Source organism: Ptiloglossa arizonensis, chromosome 2 (assembly GCF_051014685.1).
Source record: "Ptiloglossa arizonensis isolate GNS036 chromosome 2, iyPtiAriz1_principal, whole genome shotgun sequence".
Lineage (NCBI taxonomy): Eukaryota > Metazoa > Arthropoda > Insecta > Hymenoptera > Colletidae > Ptiloglossa > Ptiloglossa arizonensis.
In genome coordinates this window covers 30,690,664-30,707,608 of record NC_135049.1, presented here as the reverse complement: position 1 = coordinate 30,707,608, position 16,945 = coordinate 30,690,664, and the positions used below count along the sequence as shown (strand labels likewise).

The following is a 16,945-nucleotide window of genomic DNA, read 5'->3' as shown; positions in this document are numbered from 1 at the left end:
CATCTCTTAGGTATCCTTGAGAGAATTATGAAAAGATCTGTAAGAATTTTCATCGCGAGGATCGATCGCTTTGGAGTCTGAATCGCCCGAGTTTCGATTCGAGAACTCGGTAGAGACTATTGAAACGATATTTAAACATCTCGTAGGTATCCTTGAGAGAATTATGAAAAGATCCCTCAGAATTCTCATCCCCACTTCGCAACGTACGAGTCGCTACCTGGACAATGGCTTTGTCGTAGGAACGAACCGCGTGGTACCTTTCAGGACCATTGTTGTGTCAGCTTCCAACGGTACACTGTCTCTGATCACCGAGGCTGAGCCGACAAGTCGGTGTTCTACCTGAAAAATTGATCGAGATGATCCTAGAACCTTCTTGACGGGTATTGGAACACTTTTTGGAAAGATTCACCGTGCCGGAGCGACAAAGATTCTTTTCAAGAACAAATGTTCCGTTCGTTGATTTAAAATTGCACAAAGGAAACGGAGAGAATTACGAATTCAAAGTTGAACCGTTTCTTTTCCGCTGACAAGTGTTCCGTTATTTTCGAAACGATATTCGAGCAATATCGATAAAGTTCCCGGTGAAATTCACCGGGCGTTGGAGTATAGACGGAATTTGAAGTTAAACGGTCGATAAAGGACGCTTCCCGCGAAGGACCGGGCTCGAGTGGTTCCGGAGCTGGAAATAATTTCCTTATCCTTCCGTTTGTCTTCGAGCAGGCAAGAGACTCTATCGCCGAGAGCATTGGCAGACAGCTGTAGGCGTCTTGGCTCTCGCCAGACACAAAGAGGCGATTCGGAGACGTCTCCTCGTGACACTGTCGTTGTATAAAGTCGCGTGTATATGTGCGTATAAAGCCGTGTTCATAAGCCTTGACGGTCCGAAGACGCTGCGCGCGTTACAGCCGGATTTCGGACGGCACAAAGAATCGATTCGAGCTGCCTAACCGAATAATACGGATCGTGATACAATTCACCGAACCGAATAATTCACCGAACCTATTATCTCGGGTAAGCCACGATTCGAACGAGAGGGAGTTTCCGTAAATTTTTCTACAGTTCGTTGAACGATTCGCCCTTATTCGATCGCGAGCTCCAATCGGTTTTCCATTTACAAGTTTCATTTGCACGCCGATTTCTTCGTAGAGCCAATGGTACGAAATTAATGGATTATATAAGAGACCATTTCGATACTCCGTAAGCACGGTGCTCGAATTTCGCGATAGTTATCGAACAAATTGAAATTAAATTCGATCGAGAAAACGAAAGAACCGAAACGATTTTCGGAGCAATTTTTTAGAAACGGACGCAAAGCTTTTGGTTTCTTTCCCGTGAAATTCACGGTGAATTCTACGGAAATCCACGAATTCGAGCGTTAGCGGTTGCTCGCAATTAGTTGGAAGGAGGCGTGCGCGCCGCGACACGCTCGTATCCGCTCGAACAAAGGACTCCTCTCCGCGAGTCCCGAACGAAACACGTTCCTCCGGTTCTACGCACGCATAAAGGAACGCTCTCTCTCTCTCTCTCTCTCGTTCCTCCTCTCTTTCTCTTTATTTCTCTCTCGCCTAGCCGAGACACCGCGAGGAGAATTCCTTGACGACTCGTCGTGGCATTGAAACGCGAGATAAGCCCACGGAACGAAGGAATTCCACGCGGCGCGAAAACCGAATCGCCGCGAGTACGCTCGCCGAAGCAAATTTACACCGATAACGGAACTTCTCGTTCAACGCTCGAGAAGAAAAATAAGAATTGGAATTCCCGATCGTTGCACAATGGCGAAACATCCACGTAAAAGCATTTGCGTGGATGAGAATTAACGGAATAACAATTCAGTTCTTTCGGAACGTTCAGACACGAATGTTTCGCGTTAATTTTTTTTTTTTTCGAATTTTCCGTTTCGACGTACGAACGCCTCTATCGAGGAAACTCGAAGGTCAAGGTCGAATTTAACCGAGCACGTGAGATTCCTTTGTTCTTCGCAGAAACAAATTGGCGAAAATTTCGGAAGATTTTTGTCAGAACGACACCGTTTCGTGGGAATTCGCGTTATTTCAGCCACTCGAAAAGATTTACCAATCCGGATCGCTGATCTACGGGATCGATAACGATACGATAAAGTCGGTTTCGCGGAATTCCCGATAAATTCGTAGCGTTGTTTCTAATCTCGGAGCTGGAATCGTTATCGCGGTTGGTATCGCTCCGCGGACGCGAAGGAATAAAAATACACGCGTGTGATGTAACCAGGGGACACTTTCGACGAACGTTTATTAGTAAACAAAGAAAAAAAGTAGCTTTCGGAACAAGCGGAGATTTTCGAAAGAGGTCACAACTTGGAGACTATTCGGTATCTCGTGGACCGAGAGCCGTTGCGAAACCGCGAATGAAAAGTTGTTCGTCTTTTGTTCGTTGTTCTCGATCTCGAAGGTAATCTTTGCAGCCGCGGGCAGTAGGTACTCGCCGGTTATCGTACACGCGTCGCTTCGAGAGTCAACGAATCGATCGAGCGGACTCGAAGAGTATTTCTAGGTAACGATTCGTCGACGACGAGATAGAAGCCACTTTCGATCCGGGAGTTACCGAAACCTCTACTAGCGGACCGGTTTCACGACACTTTCACGCGACGAGAACTTCGAAACAGTTGTTTGCAAGCGCGAACAGTCGCGCGGAGAAATTAGAACGAATAACTGGGAGGACCAATAAAATACCTGCCCGGAAGAAAATAAAAAAAGAATTGTTCAAAGAGGAATATTCGGTAGTCGAAGCTACCGTTAAAAAACTATACACGAAACTATACCGTTAAAAACTTACGACACGAGTCGTAAAACGCGTTTAAATTGTCTCGGATACCTCCGTAGCGGTAATCCTGTCGAAAAGCAAATAAAAAGATCACTCTCGAAGACCAATGTTCGATCGAAGTCTACCGTTAAGAAGAGATCGATCATCTGGTATATCTAGGGTGTTCCGCGCGACTGCATCGGGATGCGAGTCGTAAAACGCATTTAAATAGTCTCGAATACCTCTGTACTCCGATCTCGGTGTACCGTACTTGTGCGAGTTGCGTACGCGATGCACGCACTTTCGCGGCAACGATACAGAAATATGCTTTAAGTCGATCCAATTACATCCAGAACAACCCAAAAAAAAAAAGAAAAAGTGCATCTTTGTACGAGCGTCCAAGGTCGATAACTCGCATGGATTTCGAACGGTTTTCCCCGACGCGCCTCTTTCAACGGTTATTTACCTTATTGGCTCGTTAATCGTGCGTAATTAAAAGCGATAATTACGGGCTACTAATACGCGATTCCCCGGTCGTAGTTAAAATTCCAAGGGATCGCGAAATAATCGAAACGTTCCACGCTCCAATTCGTCGATTAACGTTATTGGCTCCACTCGAAGCCTGGTCGAGTTGACTTTTTCGAAAGCTTCTCCCGCGCGGCGGCGGCGGCCAAACGAAAAAGTCAAGCGGCCCGATTAAGACATCGAATGTTGCGCAAAAAAAAAAAGAGAAAAAGAAGGAAGGAAAATAGCCGGGCCGCCATACTCGTCGCTCGTATATATCGAGTTTATGGCGTTCGGCCAGTGGCGGCTCGGTGCGCTCGTACGTTCTCGGCTTATGTAAAGGAACGGCAAGAGGAATGCGGCGATTAAGTCTCATTAGGCGGCGCGTTGCAAATCGACGCCGGTTGTTTGGCAACGGGCTCGCGATCAAGGGGGATCGAGAGGACTACCTAAATTAATTAGCCGAATGAATTGCTGCTGCAAGGTCGTCGGAGTCGGAGTCGGAGTCGGAGTCGGGAGCTAATGAATCTTAATTGATCGGCCTTCGATCGTAACGCGCGTTCGTTTATTTTTGGGACGCAGGTGATCGGTACAGGTACCTTTACAGGTGACGCGTAACTATTTCTCGATCGAAAGCGGCGAATTTTCCACGGTAGACCACGCGAAGAACCCGTAGACGATTGAAAACTATCCACTGGGATACTTCGTTTCGCGAAGTGATCGATTCTTGGAAAGTACTCGAAAAATCGAATTAATTCCCTCGAGGATAAACGAACGCGGACAACTCTGCTGTAGTTTGGTATTCGGGACGTTCCCAACGTCAATTTAACGTCACAATGAAGTATCTGGGTCGTTGGAGATGAAGTCGAGTGTACTTCGCGCAGCGAACAAACGCGATCCTTATCGTTGAATATTTTCCCAGCTCCGTCTCTGTCCTCGAAGAAAATTAAACGCGCAGTATCGTTCGATGGGAACTGAAGATTTACAAGAGATGGTAAATCGATTCGCGATTCCTTTGCTCTAAAGTATGGCTCGTGCTAGTTTCCAGAGTCACCCGGTGCAAAAAGAGCGAAGACACCGAAGATTTAAAGTTTGTTCCAAGGTTAATCCTTTGGACTCGAGAGGAGATCCTGGGTCGCCACCTAATTCAGTGTACTGTTTTCGATCCAGGAAGACTTCATTGTTTGAAATTCAAATTGGAATTGAATTGGTATGCAAAGTATATAAAAATGTTCCATTCCAGATTAATTTTACCACTTAACCCTTTCCACTCGAAAAGAGATCCTCGATCGCCACTCAATTCGGTGTACTTTCTCCAATTCGGAAAACCAAATCGTGGTTTGGAATTTCAATTAAAATTCAATTACTCCTTTCTCGTAAGATGTAAACGTACGTATACGAAACGTCGAAACGAAAATGCTCCGTTTGGAATTAATTCCACGATTCGAAGGATTTCATCTAGGTGCTAGTTTCCGGTAGCGGAAAAGCTTCGAATGCAAAGGGTTAAAGGATTTTCTCGTCGGTTTCCGTTAGCAAAGAAGCTCCTGCATTGGAAACGGTTAATAATAATTTGTTTCGCAAATTGTCCGTGTTATTGTCCCACGCGGGCGCGGCAGGAGCATCGTTTCACGAACGAGGGTTACGGGGTCCCCTTAATCGTCGCTACACCGCGTCCAATCAAGAGCCTCGATTGCGTAAGAGTCGAGGGAGGGAGGGAGGGAGGGAGGGAGGGGTCTCGTGTTCGCGAATTCGAAGGTATGTCGAGCACACGCGAAGCGAATCGACGAATTCCAAGAAAGACCGACACGGTAGCCAAAGAACCGGCACGAGACGAATCGCTACCGAGAAGCGGTTTCTTAACCCGTTCGCGACCGTTCGAAGACGATTCGCGTCACCGTGTCGGAATAGAGGCGCGGAACGCACGCGGAAAGAGAAACCGCGCCGGAAAGAAACCGAAGCTGAATCCACGCTCCAGTCGTTCGAGAGCGTACTCGAATCGTGGTCCTTCGATCCTCAATTGTTGCAACTTCCGCGTAACCGACACCTGGACACAGGTAACGTTCGATGTGTTCTTTGGTAGCTAACCGAGCGAGGAACAACAGACCCGAAATCAACGCCCGAACTTTGTTCCGCGTGGGACGAGCGTTTTCGAACGGAGTCTTTCGATCGTCCATTACCTTGACTTTCGAGCCAGTGCGACGACGAGCGTGGGTGACTCGAAAGCAACACAGAGGGATATTCTCATCCGTTGGACGACGCCACGGTTCGGGTGACTGGCTACGTGTTGTGTAAACAAACACACCGGCAGAGGGGAGTAGGTTTCCGTGAACCGAGGACGAGATCGTTTCGGTTATCCGGGAGGAGCACCTAGCGATCCCCTGAAGCGAAGTTACAATTTCAATAATTCGCTATCTTTATTTTATTCGCTCTTAGGGATCTAAATATTCCCAGATCGGCGTTCATCGCGATAAAAATGTATTCCGTTCGTTTTCCGTGTAGAAACGAGAGACTCCGTTCGAGACGATCGAGGCTAGACGTATCCTCGGCTCGCGAATCGGTCGTTCTCTAAACACTGAATCACTGCCTGGTATTAAACACTATGACGCTACGGCTGCAACACCAAATTACGTAATCCCGGTTACAACTATACTCCCGGCTCCGATCGCCGCGTGCATTTAATTCAACGGGATGACGGACACGATTTCATTCACCTTCGACCGAGAATCGCGCGGCTGCGTCCCCGCACGTAATCCGAATAACGATCTCGGTTTCGCTATTCCGATCACAATCGTGCGCGCGCGCTCGCTCGGTCGCTCGGTCGCTCGCTCGCTCGCTCGCGCGAGCAAAGGCAGAAGTCATCGCGACGGTAAACACAACGATTAGTCATCCCGACGAAGTTGGAAAACCTGACCTCTCCGTTTAGCGCGCGTGTCTGTACAAGAACGTGCATGTGCACGACCAACCGTGTGACATTGATTCCCAGAGACTCGGCGAGGGGAGCTCGATAATACCACGTCGCGTGGCCGAGCTTGCTCGCTCGCTCGTTTGCTCGCTAGCGCGCGCCTGCGTGTGTGACATCGCGCGTAGTTTTAGCACGATGATGTCACCGCCGTTGTAACGGATCGTGACGCGCGCGTATGCTTTGATTGTCCCGATAGGATACCCGCGAGCGCGAATCTCGTTTGTGACCGAAACGGTGACGCATACGACGCGCGCGTGACGTTGTGATTAGACGGCGTGCCACGCCGCGCCGCGCCTCGCCTCGCCTCTTCGCGCCACGCCGCGACGCGCCACGCCACGCTCCGGTCTACCGCAGAGGTTCTCAATCACCGAACAACACCAACCCAACATCCGTTCCTTATCGAAGCTCGCGATCCGCGAGATAACCCCACCGATCGTTAACCATCTTTTTTCCCGTCAAATTTTTTCCGTTACTCTCGTTTCGCCGCGAATACCAAAGATAACCCGACAGATAACGGAGAGACGAGTAAAACCCACGGAATGGCAACCGCGATAACTCGCGCGACTGCACCGCGGACGATCTTACGATCTCGAGCGATCGTAACAAGGGTGAGAACGCGCGCGACAGGGACGAACGATCGATAAAGAGGCCCGCGTTGTTCTCCAGCGAACAATCGCTCCCACTTGTCGACAAGGTGCAACGTATCGGACCTTGTTTATTTACGAATTGATATTCGAGTCCACTGGGGAACTGTGTCGCGTCTATAGCGTTGAATTTTTTCGAAATTGTCCACTTTCTCGCGCAAAAGTCGTTTAAGGAACGAAGAATCGCAAACGATGGATCAACCCGAAAATATTTCCCTGGGAAACCGACCGTCGACCGACCTGGACGGTTAATTGGCAAAATTAACCTCTCGCGAGGTTAACGTGTAAAATTTCGAATTTCTTCGAACACACCTACTCGAATCGTGGTATGATGTCACTTTGTATGTTCGTTGAAAGAGTCATCGCGATAATATGCGTAATTACGCGAACGCGTCGCATTTTATTATCTCGATAACGAGACGTGTTCCCGTCTCGCTCGCTTGTTCGCAAAGTTTCGCGGAGTTTTCGCGCGCTCGGTCTCGATCGGTGATCGTTACTTACGGATTTCAGGAAGGCGCCTCTGCCCTTGTGCAGCAAACTGCTCTGGGTTCGTTCTCCATGCTTGTGCAGCATGTTCAATCCTCTGTCGACGCTCATTCATAAAGCTTCCTTCGCTGGAAACACCGGCGGTGCGATTACGAGGGACTCGATAATCGTTTTCACCGCGGTCTCGTTTACGCGGATTCTTCGAAGATCGCGAGACACGTGGAATCGCGCGAGACACCGTCTCGGTACGATCGTTCGATTATTTTGTTCACCGATCGTTCTCTGAGGACGCGACGAAACAACAAACATTAAAATTCACGTCCGATACCGTTCGTAAATATTTGCCCGCGGAAATTTCTGTCTCGTCGATAAGTCGCGCGGAACGAATTTCATCGAAATTGTCGAAAGATTACGAGTTTACGTAACCGTGCAATAAATTTTCTTTCGCGTTATCCGTTTCTCCGCTCGCGTCGGGAGAGGAAAGTCGTTGAGGGCAAATAATCGCGAACGGTTCCGCGATTCACGACGATACGAAGTTTCATTCACCGGCGAGATCGATCGTTCTTTCGTTGTACAGGAAACGAGACTTTCGTTCGGGATTGAAAATAAACACGGTTATCGACGAGGCACCGACGATTCGTTTCCGGGGGGGGGCCGGAAAAAACACGGGACGAGGGGGCTCGTATCGAAAGTAGGAGCGGGTCGGAAGTGGTCCCGACGAGTGGAAATTACGCCGAGATAAGAATTTTACGTGAGGAGCGTCGATACCGATCGACAGATTGCGTTCGTCGAGTCTGCTATCTGCGCTTCCCAATGACAACTACCCTCCGCGCAACAGCTGTTCAAACACGAGGTGTTTTCCGCCGAAGGAATTCCGACGATGCGCGCAAACGCGCCCGAACGCTCTCCGTTTCTCCGTTCGCAAACAATCGAGCCGCTCTGCTGTTTTCTAGACACGCTGCAAACAATTTTTCGAGCAACGCGAACGTCTCCGAGGAAAAGTCGTATCTATGCCTCGAAGGCCCCACCCGGTTCGGAGCTCCGAATTCTTTTCACCCGTACTTTGTATATTTCTTTTCTCGCCGAGAAAAACTATTCAACGCTCTCGAATCTTCCACGTACACCCGTTCGCGGTTTCTCGAGAATTTCTTCGGTACGAAAGAAAACTAACCGTCCACGGGGAACGACTCCTCGAAATATAAATATTTTGCGATCGGAATTCGGTGAGCGGGAAAAGATCATCGGACACGGAAACGATCGTTCGACCCGAACATCTCGAGAGAAGAGACTCGACTGGGCGTAAACGTCGCGAATTTACGAGCGCGAAAGAAACAATTTCGATCGTAAACCGGGTACAGCTCGAGTGGGAGCGTTCCGCGACAACGGAATTCGAAAGAATCTCGAGTGCAGCATCGTAAACGAAACGAACCTCTCGAGAAGACAGCGTTTCGACAACGCGGGACGTTAACGAAAGGATCCGCGCGTTCTTCCTCGAACGCGTCGCGAACCGCTCGTTCTCGGAAGCGTACCGCGTCGCGAATTTTCACCGATGTTTCGCCGCGAATTTCGCGGAACGAGCGGGAGAGACGGTGACACTTAAAACGTTTTTATCTCCGACGACGTTATCAGCCGATAATATTCGCCGAAGGAGGCTCCGCGATAAGGCGGTCTGGGTATATTTTCGATACCGTGGACGTCCGATTTTGGCGTGCATCGACGACCCGCCAAAGGAAATCGAAACGTCCGTTTCCGGCGGGAAGTCACGCACCGAGCACGCGGCCGGCGAACGTTTATACCGTGGAATGCAACCGGTGCTTACGATCTAGCCGGCTTCGAGACGCGTCCCCGCCGCTGCATTTCTATGCAGTCGGCCACGCGGAAGTGCCAGACGCCTGTTAATTTCGAACGCGTGCCTCTTACACAACCAACGCGACCGAAAACCTCGCGCAACCCGAGTGTTTACCGATGCGCCTGCGCCTGCGCCCCGACGGTACACCAAACTTTACGCTCATTTCGGGACCCTTCTTTTCCAAAGATTCCACTATTTTACCGAACTTTTCAAACCGCGCTTCGTCGATACGAGTCCTCTGGAATTTGAATTTTCCGACGAGAGATGGTTGAAAACGATATCGAACTTTCGAGGCGTTTCGATAATACGTCGAAAAAAGTTCCGAGGTGTTTGAATCTCTCGCTTGGAGAAAAATCGAGACATCGGAGGATTCCAAGGTGACGCATTTCTAGCGCGAAAAATTCAAGGGTCTCGTTCGATCCAGATCGATCTCGGGTAGAAGATTTCGGGTTCGAGTTTACTCCCCGCGTGGAGAAACACTCGAGATTCGTGGCTCGTTAACAATCTCGGTGGTTCCCTCCCGAACGAAAGTCCGTTTTCGTAAAGTGCACCGAACTCCCGGTCCCGAACAGCGAAAGAAGCTCGTCGTCGTCGTTAGCACGGTGTAAATATCGCTCGATTGGCTCGGTATCGGAGATTCTCACCGTACTTCACTTGGATCGGACAACTGGTTTGGTCGGTACGTAGGCGAGTGGACTGAGTCACGAGTCGGCACGAGTCGTCGCGTTCACTAGCGAGAGATAAATCGACCAGACGGAGGGAAAGAGAGATCGTTGGGTTGCTGCGCACAGTACACACCGCGGTCTCGTATACGGTTCGGAGGCTCGGATCGCACGCCGCGAGTCGCGACGAAAGACTACCGACTCGCTCGATCCCTCGTCGGTAGAAATACCCGTTATCACGGCTTTGGTCGCTATCAGGGGGACACGGCGCGTGCATCGAGCTCGCGGAGCGCGCGCGCCACCACCACCGCCGCGGAGGTGCCCGATGATCAGCTGGCGGGACCAGCCGATCGACGACCGAGCGGGAGAAGGTTAAACAGGTGGAGGGGATCGCCTAATCGGTCCCGCGACTAGGTAACAGGCGGCAGCCACTTCCGAGGAACCGGTGATTCATCGTACCCCCGACAGAGGGGGACCCGATCGGGAGGAGGAAACACGAACGACCGTTCTCCGGAAAGCTCGACACGCGTTCCAGAGGATGTTTCTTCCGAGAAGTTTCCCGAACATCGCCGCGCCCTGAATACTCGAGTGGGCGTCGCGAGCAACGTCGATCGAACCTTCTCTCCTCGGGAGAAATTCCTTTCGCGACCAGCCTACCGTTTTCGGTAAAAACGCCCTCGACCTAGGCGCGACGATCGATTCTTTTTCGACGAAGCGAACCGTTTCGCATCTTCGAACGGAGCGACCTAACGAACGCGGATGAAATACTCTTTCGACTCTATCGAAGCCCGATTGTGACACGTGTGTCGAGATAGAGAAGTTACTACGAACCGAACGAGGCCGAGATTCGATCGTCGCGTGTGTCGAGTATCAGCGTACAAAATCGTGGACACGGGGAATCTTCCGTCGACGTGCAAACGGAGAATATATTATCATTATCACGAAGAGGATCATTTATCGAAAACCATCGCGGATAAGTTGACATTGGACGTAGACGATAATTGAGAAGATCGTGACGGTTGTTTTGATTTTAAGGGCGATCGTTTTTCGAGAATATTTCTCGTTGGTAATTCCTCCTGGTAATTCACATTAAACGCAAACGATAATTCGTAAGATGGTGACGATTGCTTTGATTTCAAGGACGATCATTTTTCGAGAGTATTTCTCGTTGGCAATTCCTCCCGATAATTGACATTAAACGCAAACGATAATTCGTAAGATGGTAACGGTTGTTTCGATTTCAAGGACGATCATTTTTCGAGAATATTCCTCGTTTGTAATTTCCCCCGGTAATTGACATTGGACGTAGACGTAACATTATAATTCGACAGACGTAATCAGTAAGACGTAATTCGTAAGATGGTGTCGGTTGTTTTGATTTCAAGAGCGATCGTTTTTCGAGAATATTCCTCGTTGGTGATTCCTCCCGGATCGTAGTAAATTCGATGTTCGATTCCGTTGAAAGTTTCGTCGGCCATTCAGAGGCCGGCTCGATCCGCGGGACGAGCAGTCGCCGGTCCATTCATTGGGCGGTGACGTAATCGCGGAGCGTACTATGAGCGTGAATCGAGCGGGTCGAGTGCACCGAGGGATGCACGATGTGCAACGTACGCGGCGAGGAATCTAATTGACATCCTTACCGCGAACCACGAGGGTCAAATTTATTTATAAGAGCCACCTCGTGAGCGCTCCCCCTTTTATTCAATCGTCGCGAGACCTAAACGAGTTTCGCGAATCGAGACGTCGTCTCTCGCTTCGTGATCGCTACGTTCGCGAGTTTTCGCGGTACCGGGAGACGTTCAGTGTCCGTGAACCGTGTCGAAACGAACGAGGTCTCGGTTTTTTTTACACCGAACACGGCCTCGGTCGCGAGAACAACGCGGAATCAAAGTTTTCCCCGACCGAAGCAAGTGACATCTCTTCCTCGATGCAATTGCGTCGAACTTGGCCGATAAAGACGATCCAAGAGCAAACTTTTCGTTGATTTCGGTCGGAAAGTTTGTCAGAGTCGGAAGAATGTTTCTCTACGGTGGACCATGATTTTAGAGTCCCCCGTACACTGTGATTCGAATACCACGAGAGGTCCGGTGGTTTCGCGTCGAACCCTTCGGTAGAGGTGGTTGCTAGGTAAGTTTTTGTTCGTTATCTTCCGATCAACGAGAAGAAGGGCCTTTGGACTACCTGACCGGGGAAAGAAAACTCTTAAATACCCGGTGGTATGCGACCGAAGGGATTCTCGTTCGAACACTGAAATCGGTTATCAAAGTTTTCGTTTTTCGTCCGGGTTGGGTCGAACGAACCTGTGTCTTTGCTCGAACGGAAGAGGTAATTTATTATCGTCGCTGGTTATCGGTTCAGGTATTGTAAACCGACAAGATGCGCGCACGCAGGTGCAGGAACTTGACTCCGATGAAACTCGGCCCACTTGCGAGCACGGATCGACCTTTCGAGGAAACCGCGAGAGGAGCCCTGAACTTGGACTCGAGAAGGACGATTAGGTGTCACGAGTGACGCAACTCGCTCGAAGTGACTCACGTTCGAGTCAAGGATGTCACGACTGGCGCCGTTGCTCGGAACTCGTAAACGTTGTTCGACCAGTTTTTGCGTACGCTTCGAGAAACTCGGTCCATCGAACGAATTCTGGAATCGATTACCGGGAAACGAGATCGTTGGGTTTCCGTTTCGATTGTTCCGCGAATCGCGGTAATTTCTCGGATCGCGACTCCATCGGATCTCGATGTTCCGTTCACTATCCTCGTGGATCGTCGTCGCGTCTCGAATCCATCGATGTCGAGCGAAATTGCTTCTCGATCGAGGTCGAAAATACGTTCTACTCGAGGTAAATATACCGCGACGATTTACGACCAACCACGATTTCATTTTTTATTTTTTTCCCGATCCTTTCCTCCTCGAGGAGAATACGTAAAATTAATTCGAATCGTTGCGGTGTAACACGTGTAGGAATGCGCCAAGCGAATGTATTCGCGCAAATGTGCGCGATGAAAACGTTGGAAACAATGCTCGCACAATACCGTGCAACCGACAAGAGAAAAATTCGTCTCGATTCGAAATCTCCTTGGATTTGTCCGATTTCTTTTTCTTTCCCGTCGTTCGCGGACAGGCGAATCGTAAATCGTTCCAATATCGAACCCCTTGCAACGATAAGATCTCTATCGTTTAATAGCTACAATTACCATAATTCCAACTAATATTTTCCAAACTGGAATGTCCGGTTGCGTCACCGACAATACATTCACCTGTCGTTAGAACGATTTCGCTTGCCAAGAGATCTGCACAGAGATCGTTCTCCTCTCGAAATATTACGATAATGAAATTCTCCGCGTTGAACCGATGCCTCGGTCGATCTTACCGGGGCTAATGGCGTCGTAAATAACGCACGAGAGTGAGTGAAGATTAAAAGGCTTAAGATTAGAATATGCTCGGGTTCGATTGGGTCGAATGTTTCGCATAGCGGCTGGTGCGTCGAACCTTGCGAGTCGATCCAAAGATCGCGGGCTTCCTCTATTAGGATGCCAGGCATAACTCGGAACGCTCTATAAGAGGATACACGCTTCTCTTTACCTGCTTATCGAGCCTCGTGCTCCGAGGAATTTTACATTCGTCCGTTTAAAATTCTCATTGTGCTCTTTCGATGCGTCGTTGAAATAATCTTCGAGTTTCCCTACCGTACGTATCGTATTAAATTCGATCGTCGAAACGAAATTTTCTTCTCCCTCGACGCGATCCGTGTATCCGCGAACAGAATCCACGACGATTTTTACGAGTTTCGAGTCGTTTCCACGTTCGATCTTTGATCGCGAGCCACCGCGTGGGATCGATCTCGTTCCGAACGGTGCACTACGATTCGAGCCTACGAACGCAATAACGGGCCTAATGAAACGCAGTAAACCCCGGCCGTGCAATCGAAGCCCTCTCAAAAGATCAAATTAACCATCGCGCGTCATCGTCGGCTCGAAAATCTACTTCCTAGGTGCACGTTGCCCTCGCCGCGTCTAAATCGAGATACACTTCAATCGAACGGTCGATGCAGCCCTGCAACTACACTTAAACCCGAATTAACGAACTTAACGGGGCCGGTGTTTATCTCGAGACTAATCGAGTTCCACTTAATTACGGAAACCGGCGAGGAAGCTATTTCCCTTCGAGATCCTCTCTTTTTCCCCGTTGCTCGATCGTGATATTCTTTCTTGCACCGTCGCGTCTCTCGCGAGCAGAAAAGCTTTACCGAGATATTTTTTTATCTTTCGTTTTGTTTACGTTCGGACGACACTTCCAGCGAGAATCCCACGTAGGCTCGGTCGTTATCGTTTTCACGAGGTACGGGCAACCTGCTCGTTCCCCGAAGAAACTTTTTCGGGAAATCCCGGCCGCGAAAGAATTTATCGCTTGAAACGAGTTTAGAAAGCTACGCCCGAATAAAGTTCGACGACAAGGCGCGACGAAGAGCCACGGTAGCCCGAGGATTAGAAAGTCGTGACGCATCGCGGTTTCACGAAACAGGAAGACCGATAACGTATTTCACGAGACGCGTGACGAGCCTTCCGCAACTGTCAGCGCCGAGTAGTCTGATCGTTCGACCCGATTTCGCGGAATCGATCTCCCGTCGACCGAGATTAGAATCACCATTAACATCGGTAATCTTCGCGATTCGTAGAACGATAGGAAAATAGTTTCTTCTTTTCTTTTCTTTTTCCCTCTATCTCGCTTCTTTCGATATCTAAGAACGCGCTCGAAGAAATTATTCGTTCGCAATCTGTGACTTAATCGCGCACTTGCTTGCTTTCTTTTCCCGTGAATTAAAGTTTACGCAACCGTTCGTCGCGGTAGCCAAACAATCTTCACGAACGAAAATAAAAGCATTTCTACCGTACGGAGAATTATTTTTTCCGCTCGCGTTTGCGATTCACGATTATTTTCAAGATTTGAAATAGAAAATAAAAATAGTTCGAGATTGGCAATCGATCGTCGAATTTCCATTAAATTTTCCCAGGAATATCGATCGTTGATATTCGGGGATCGCGTCGAAAGTCTCGGGGCAATCTCGATCGACCGTGAACGTTGTTTTGACTCGGAGCGAACTGTGTTTCTAGTCGCGACACGCTCCATTTTGGCGAAACCAGTCTCCGTACGTGTTCCGTCGAATTCTTTTCTCACGACAGCGGCGAGCCTCGAGGATGATTCACGCCCGTTATCGAGCCACTCAAGACACGTGGTTTTCTCCGGAGCTCGATAAGAACACCGCGAAACGTGCATGGAAACGAGGCAGCCTTTTTATCGTCCCACTATTTATGGCATCTTACGCAGAAAGAGATTGTTCGTCTTCCAGCGGGCTTCCTCAATGACCGTCGAATATAACGAAGTGACGTAACTGTCAGAAATACCATCCGGGCGCATCCTCCCGTTCATTCAATCTCGTCGCGTGTTTATCGCTCGACGTCCCACCAGTTTCGCTCTTTTTCGTCCTCGATTCTCGGAAATTCGAGACCGAGCGCGATCACCGACCGAACGATCGCGCAAACCGATGCGTAAACGATCGAAGATAAAGAACAACGAACGCGAACGGGGGAGGGTCTGAATTACCAACGAATTGTATCAATTGGATGACTCACCGTTCGATGAAAATAATACACCATCGGAGATTAAAATTGTTCGACGAGAAGATCGATCGATTTTATTCGAGGATCGATACGCGACGATGCCAAGAATCGAATCGCGCGAACCACGCGCGGAAATCCGGTGGTCTCGTTTGTTTCGTACGCGCGTAGAACGCTCGTGGGCGTTCAACGCACGCGTTGCAACGACCTCGCGGCCATCGAACGAGTCGAAAGCGAACGGATGGTACAACGATTTTTCAAATGCAACGACCACGCGATCGACCCAAATTCATCTCGAGTTTCGACCGTTCGGTTCTCGCCTCGTGTCGAATCGAGCACGCAGGTGATCATCATCGTGTACGAGAGTCCGGATCGATGAGTCACGAGGCACGCGGCACGCGAGACGCGTTTCGAGCTGGAGGGAAGAGCAAACGAAGAGACAGCTCCGTGGAAGATCGGTGATTCACCTTCGTTCGGCTTACACGCTCTTATCTGCCGCTCTGAAAATTCATTTCAGATCGCGCCACACCCGCCTTGTAGAAAAACTCGAATCGATTACCACACGACGAGAGAGAAAAGAATCGATGCCGCGTTAGTCATCGACCAGTAGGACGCGAATGAATCAAATGACGGGTTACGAGCACTCGATCGTACTCGTTCCTAATCGCGCCGGTTATTTTTCACGATTCGCGCGGCAACGGGTTCCGCGAAAACGACAGATTTACAAACATTTCTTCGGTGAACGATCGAGCCTCGCGAACGAGGTCGGGAGAGATATATATTTTATTCGTTTCGTTCGACGTTTTATTGCGCAAGCCCACTCGCTGTTTCTAACCTCGTCTCGAGTAGATACGGAGACCGAACGAAAAATCGCTACGTCGAGGGAGAAATTCGAATCGGACGAACCAACCTTCCCGTTTCGAATACCGAACGTCGAACGATCGATACCAATTTTGACCGATCGGTTCGCGAAACCTGCGTACCAGATCGCTGGAAAATCGTTGGAAAACATTCATCGTATTTCCAAGCGGTCTGGAAACGAGAGAATGTTTTTGCACATTTTCTGACAACGTTTCCGCGTAAGCGCGCTCGAGCGCGCGGCGCATGAACGAACCGCCGGATGAATGGACGAGTCGTGAATCATTCGAGGAGGAAGTTCAAGGTCGTACGTTACGATACCAAGCCACGTGCTTCTATATCGCATTGTGCGTTATCGCGAACGCATAATGCGCGCAGTCGGTCGACATTTTCTCCTCGTTAACCAAGACAGAGATCGACGAACCCTGTCGCCGACTCGTATTTGGGGCTACGGGACGTTCGTACCCTAAATTCTTGATTAATTTTAAAGGGAAGCTCGTCCGCTTGGAATTCCTCTGGATGTTTGTCGCGCGACACGCTCGAGCCCGGATAAAAATATACACACTGTTCGACAATTTCGAAAGAAACGA

At 49.5% G+C, this 16,945-nt stretch overlaps 1 protein-coding gene across 9 annotated transcripts in view; it reads right to left on the bottom strand.

Annotated features, from left to right (window-relative positions):
• Positions 1-16,945, bottom strand: part of Sarm (sterile alpha and armadillo motif) — a 130,120-nt gene that overhangs the window by 27,523 nt on the left and 85,652 nt on the right. For 2 of the 9 annotated variants that reach the window (XR_012991148.1, XM_076304706.1), the window contains exons 1-2: positions 9,865-10,058; positions 7,387-7,653 (exon numbers count right to left, since the gene is read on the bottom strand). The exons of 6 other annotated variants lie outside the window; for them this stretch is intronic. Coding sequence is in view for 1 of the 3 variants with exons in the window: in XM_076304706.1 (XP_076160821.1) it covers positions 7,387-7,482 (96 nt within the window). In the remaining 2 variants the exon portion in view is untranslated. Of the gene's footprint in view, positions 1-7,386; positions 7,654-9,864; positions 10,059-16,945 lie in introns of those variants that run through there. One more of the 9 variants, XR_012991149.1, reaches the window with a different exon arrangement.